Source organism: Nothoprocta perdicaria, unplaced genomic scaffold, assembly GCF_003342845.1.
Source record: "Nothoprocta perdicaria isolate Ctin4 unplaced genomic scaffold, notPer1 scaffold_120, whole genome shotgun sequence".
NCBI lineage: Eukaryota > Metazoa > Chordata > Aves > Tinamiformes > Tinamidae > Nothoprocta > Nothoprocta perdicaria.
The window spans coordinates 899560-905331 of record NW_020454317.1 but is presented as its reverse complement, the minus strand read 5'-3'; the positions used below and the strand labels follow the sequence as shown (position 1 = coordinate 905331).

General features: G+C 54.0%; 1 protein-coding gene across 1 annotated transcript in view; it reads left to right on the top strand.

Moving 5' to 3' along the window:
• The window catches only part of COPS7A (COP9 signalosome subunit 7A), a 10859-nt gene that overhangs the window by 1645 nt on the left and 3442 nt on the right, over positions 1-5772 (top strand). Inside the window, exon 2 of the mRNA XM_026054272.1 lies at positions 31-44. Within this exon, the coding sequence (XP_025910057.1) occupies positions 31-44 (14 nt within the window). The remainder of the gene's footprint in view (positions 1-30; positions 45-5772) is intronic.

The window sequence follows — 5772 nt, the reverse complement described above, 5'->3', positions numbered from 1 at the left end:
GGTGCCCCCGCGCGGGCCGAGGCTTTCCAGGGAACCTGGCGGAGGTTTTCCAGGGAAATTCTCTCGCTGCTGCCCGGCACTAAGCGAGAAGGCGCAGTCCAAATTGGAAGGGAGCAGCTGAGCAGCCAACGGGAGGGAGAAGAGAGAGGGAGACAGAAAAGGCACTTTCCACTCCAGAGTCTGAAATATGAGGGAGTCAGAAAGCAATTTCCTCAGATGCTCAGAAACAATCAAACTTTTCATCGTCAAGTGATGGGGAAAGACTGTGCCTGACCCTGGGCAGGCAGAAAGAAATAGCAGAGACAGTGCGGAGCTATGAAGCCACCCGTCACTGCKCAGATGGCAAATGGACACCCAGCAGCAGCCCCGTGCACAGCACGACACCGGCCACAGGCTGTGCCGAATTTGACAGGCGCCCGAGGGGCCCACGGCCAGTGCCCCCTGTCAGGCCAGGAGTCCCCACACCAGCAAAACAAATCGAAACAAGCCCTTGCGTATCAGGATGCTCGTGTCTCATGCGTATTTCTGTGGACACATTCTGGTGGGTCAGTGTTTGCTGAGAAGCAACGTGGGGAGATGGGACTGCCTGGGAGCCGCCACATCCCGGGTTCACGTGAGACAGTGTCGCTGCTGCTCAGCTCCTTTGAGCCCCTTGTCCTTCATCCCGCTCACACGCACCCRGTTTTAGCCAGGCTTCTCTCTCATTCTCCAGCCTCCTCGTCTATGACCAACCTGGGGCTGGTACAAATGAGCTGTAGAGCCCTCCCTCAGCTAATCCTCCTCTCACTCTTCCTCAAAAAACACTAGCCAGGATAGCCAGCAAATGTGGCCAGGATAGCGGAGCCAGGATGCACGGTACCCACCACAGCACTGGGCAACCCGGCCTGTGGCTTCTCCTGCTCCCTGCGCTGCCTCCCTCCTGCTTTCCCACCTGGAGCTACTGGAGGAGGGGCCTAGAGCCAAAGTGCTCTGGAAAGGGCCATGGCAGCCATGCGGGCTCCTTCTGACCTTTTCAAACTCTGACGAATGTGTTTAGTATAATTGGGAAGCACAAACAGATGAGAAAATTCAACTGGGGAAAGGTCAGTTAAAGGGCGAAAATCCAAGTGACGCAAACACTGAAAATCCCCCTGAAGAGCAAAACCACAGGAGGGAGCAGAAAGAGCCGTAGATAGAAGAGAGGATGCAAGGGGATGCTCCATGGAGAGATGGATGGAGGGCCAGTGAGCACCAAGTGCTAACGCTGCTCGTCCAGGTTAAGGTGATGCAAATACATCCTTGTGCCCACGATCCAGCCTGCAGGAAGGGCGAGGGGGGTGTTATGGAAAGAGGATACATGAGGGATGTTAAGCCCTGCGCTCAGGGTGTTAAAGTGAAGATGATAAGGTGACGGAAAGAAGACAAAAATGCAGAAAATATTTCTGTTGTGTATTTGATTAGGATCTGGAGCAGGATCAATTTAAGTCATGTGAGGACAATGAAATGTCTTCCTGCCCTGTCATACGTGAGGCCGTTATTCTGTTAGGCACAATCACTTCTCAGTCACGCTGTACAGATCATTGACACCCGAGTCCCGAGCTGGAGCGGCAGCCGCGGTGCCTGAGCAGCCGCCGCTCAGCACCGTTTCCTTAGGACCATGAGGCTCACGCGGCTGCCCYGCTACCTGCAGGAGTCCTCTGCCCATCCCTGCCCAGCGGTGGCCCTGCTGTGCAACCCACAGGCCGGTTCCAGCCCAATTTGACAAAGGAACCTCGAGAGTCCCAAAGGAAGGTAAGTGGCCGTAAGCCGTGCATTCACCCTGGCGGCCTGACAGAAGAGAGAGACGCGGTTGTTGGCAGCCCTTAGCCACGCTGCCCGGCGAAAACCCGCTGTCAAAGCAGCCCAACCAGCAGTCAGAAACAAACCAGGGAAAAACACAGGGAAAGATGCCTGTGTCGGAGAGCGGGGAGGAAAGAGCTCAACGGCATAGGCTGTAGGCAAGAGGAGAGGGCAAGGAGCTGTGGAGGGCTAACCAAAGGGATTTGACAAGAAACAGCAGGTAGTGGTGGGGACGGGGAGAAGCAGCAGACAGAAAGGGTGTCGTGAAGAGATCCTGGCTGAAGCTGGGGCATGTGGGTGGGAAGTATGAGAGATACAGCACAGATGGAGAAGACACTTTCCTTGGTCGTTCATTGAGCAAGTGGTTAATAAGCTCKGGAATACCAGAGACATTCCAGAAGAGTGGAGAAGTGCTACGTTTTACCAGTATTTGTGAAGAGCAAACAGAAGACCTGAAAATCTCCAGGCAAAGTAGCAGGAGAGCTGATATGGGATTCTTCAGTTAATGCCAATCAGCACGATTCTGTGAGAAACTGATTGTGCTGCGTGGACTTGTTTTGTTCTTGTTAGCCTTTGATGTGACTACAGGTCTGTTTGGAAAAGGTGATGCCTTAGATCTATCCAGGCTTTTGGAAGCATGAATACCCCAAAGCATTATGATGAAAAAGATGGCATTATGCAATATTGTCAGATCAGGAGATGAATTTGCTGGAGAATTGCATTCAACTAGCGATAAATCCAAAGGGGCTTGTCCCACCATCGAGCGGCAGTGTTTCTTAGATGCTTCTGCAGGAACGAGTCCTGGGTCAGRCATGATTCACCAATTTCTTCAGTGCTCAGGGCACAGAGGAAAAGTTCTCTCTGATACAGTTTGCTGATGACACCAATATTGTTAAAGTGTTAAAAATAATGAGGCTAGAACCAGCATAGAATGACCTACTACTCTTAGTAAAGTGGTCATTCACATARAACTTCTTTGAAGACAGCCAAGAGCAAATTGTATGGCTATGAACAGGAAAAAAACCTCCCATATCTACAGAGAATTTTCAGTCCTGAGAAGAGGCGATTGGAAAAAGATTTAGGGATCATAACAGGCAGAAAAATCAACAGAGGCTGCAGCCATGGATCTGACGTGATCCCTGGCATGCAAATGCTGGACTAAGGAAGAGAAGGGAGGAGATGATTGCTCCTCTCCCTGTGACATGAGTGAGTCCCTTGCTAGAAAACCGCACACTGCCACTGCTCTGTGGTGCTTATTTTAAAAGTAACATTGAAATGAAAATGATCTGAAGGCTGGCAAACTTAGTAGTTCGAGGAGGTCAATCTGTTTAATTTATCAAAAAGCAGAAAGAGGCATGACTTGATTACAGTATCACTGCCTTCCTAGGGAAAAGCCTACCAGGTACGCTGGCAGAGAATAACAAGAGCTGGTCACCGGAGGGTGATCAATCACAGAAACAAACTTCCAAGCGCAGTGAGAGATGCTCTGTCTCCCGAAGTCTTTGAATCATGACTGGAGGCCGTCTGGAAGACAGCTCCTGATCTGCCAGTTCCCGAGGGCTGTGAGAGCATAAGGGAGGGAGAGTTACCCCGCGCTCACCCTCTTCTGAAACTCCTCTGCAGGCGCCCACCCCTGGGCTGCTTTGGGCATAATTAAGTAGAGGGCTCACGTCCCCGCATGCGATAACTGTGCATTGGTTATAGGGCTCCAAACTTTCTCATCACGTTGCTGCCCAAGACGTTCACCCCACCCTGCTTTGTGCTTAAGAAGCTTTTGGCTAGGAGTTTGTCATGCTTGCACACAGTTGTGAAGATCATCTCAGAAGATGTGACCTGGGCTACATTTGGAGAAGAACTGGGAAAATGTCCGCAGCGTTTTGACAAGTTTTTCGGATCCTGCAGTGGTAAAGACACAAGCAAGTTGTAATCATACAGCACATTCCTACGGGCTCTAAAGTGGGACAGTAAGGGCACAGGAAAGAGGTGGCTTTGTGGCAGGGAAGAGGATGGTGGTTTCATCCTGTGAAGATCAAAGCGAGATCAGAAGAGAAGGATGCTGCTAGAGATGCCGGTTACAGACACCATTAGAAATTCCAGACACTCAGAAGCAATAACCCGTAACCTTCCAGTATATTTACTTTAAAAATAATGAAATATTGTAAAGTCATATTTTCATTCGCATTCTTTGCCTCATACTTTTGACTCTTTAGGTTACACAAAGATCACATTTCACATTTCTTCTGCAGCCATATGCAGAGGAGCTTCCTTTGGTAGCAACACGGTGTCAGGGGAGTTAAAGATCCAGGAGTCTGGAATTTAATCTCAGCACCTGCTTTCCTCAGCTAGGGAGGAGGCAAAGACTGTGCTAAGCTATGGGCAAGTTGAGGATGCCTTCTAGTGAGAGTCTGTGTGTTTTAAGAAGAAGAGGGTCTTCTCCTTTGGAGAGCTCAGGATGAGATGCACTCAGAAGACTTTCTGTTATTTGCCTTTGTAGATACAGGCAGGACAACGAGGGAGCAGAAAAACAGCGTCGACCAAAGTAATCCAGCACAGCGGACCTGGGGGTCAGAGTGAAGGAGGAGGCAGCATCGAGCTGCGAGGATGCTCAGGCTGCCCAGCTTGATCTGACTAATAATGAAAGGCAGCAAGCGTGTCAGAGAGTGTGAGGGAAACAGATCGATAGAGAGATAAAACTGAGGTGGAAGGAGCTGGCGAGGGGGTGGGGAAGAGAGTAATAAAACACTACAAATCATTGCAGTTACATCTGAACCTGATTTGTATGCGCCCTGTGCTGGTGTGAGTGAAGACACCGGGTGTAAGGCTACGGTGAATTAGGCCTAAATGCAGAAACAGAGAGGTGAAAGAAGGAAGGAGTCAGAGCTCCCATTAATACTGCCCTGTCACTTGCCTTTGCAATTCTTACCTTGAGACCCTGCTTCCTCCTTCATCCTCTGTCTGCAGAAACCAGGGCTCCGAGAACAGGCATTCATGGCCTTCCCCTGATCCATTGGGCCATGGTGATCTTCATCTCCCCCCAGAGCAGTGACACAAGGTGTCTCAGCCGCGTTTTCCCAGACGGAGCACAGAAAATGCTCCTKACAGCCCCCGACACGGCCAGGTTGCTGACGGTGGCATGCACCGCCATGCTCCCCTCTCGCCTCAGCACGGACACCAAGCCTGGACGTGCCTCGGGCACCAAAATCCCTTGTRGAGGGTTGGGGCAACTCGCAGGGCTGCAGAGCTCGGAGCCGCTCTCCTGYGCTCAGGCTGCACCCGCAGCGAGACGCGGTGCCCTGAAAGGGGGGTTCGCGGGAGGAGGCAGCGGTGGGGGAGGGAAGCAGCAGCCCCCGGGGAGGCTGGCACGGTCTCCGCGCCATGGGCCACGCGCTGCTGGCCGCGCTCGCTCGCCGGGGCCAGGCACTGCTTGGGTCTCCAGCCCGTGCGCCCAGGACAGGGCCTATGGCCGCTCCCGGGATGGAGCCAACGGCCGCTCCCGGGACGGGGTCATGGCCGCTCCCGGGATGGAGCCCACGGCCGCTCCCGGGACGGGGTCACGGCCGCTCCCGGGATGGAGCCCACGGCCACTCCCGGGACGGGGTCACGGCCGCTCCCGGGATGGAGCCCATGGCCGCTCCCGGGACAGGGTCACGGCCGCTCCCGGGATGGAGCCCATGGCCGCTCCTGGGCCGGAGCCACCGGCGTGGACCTGCCCGGCTCACAGCCTGCTCGTGGCCCGGTCGCTGCCGCCGCGGCTCCCGCAGCAGCCGCGCTGGGCTCGCAGCGGCGAGGAGGGAGGTGGGCACGCCGGCAAACGGGCGCTTCCCGCCTCCCCGTTCCCAGCCTCTCCACGCTCTCTGTGGAAGACACACATGGACAAGGCTCCGTGGAGCGGGAGGGCCCCGCGCTGCCCGCGCGCGGACACGTTCCTCGCCCGCCGTGAGGCCCGCCCCGCCC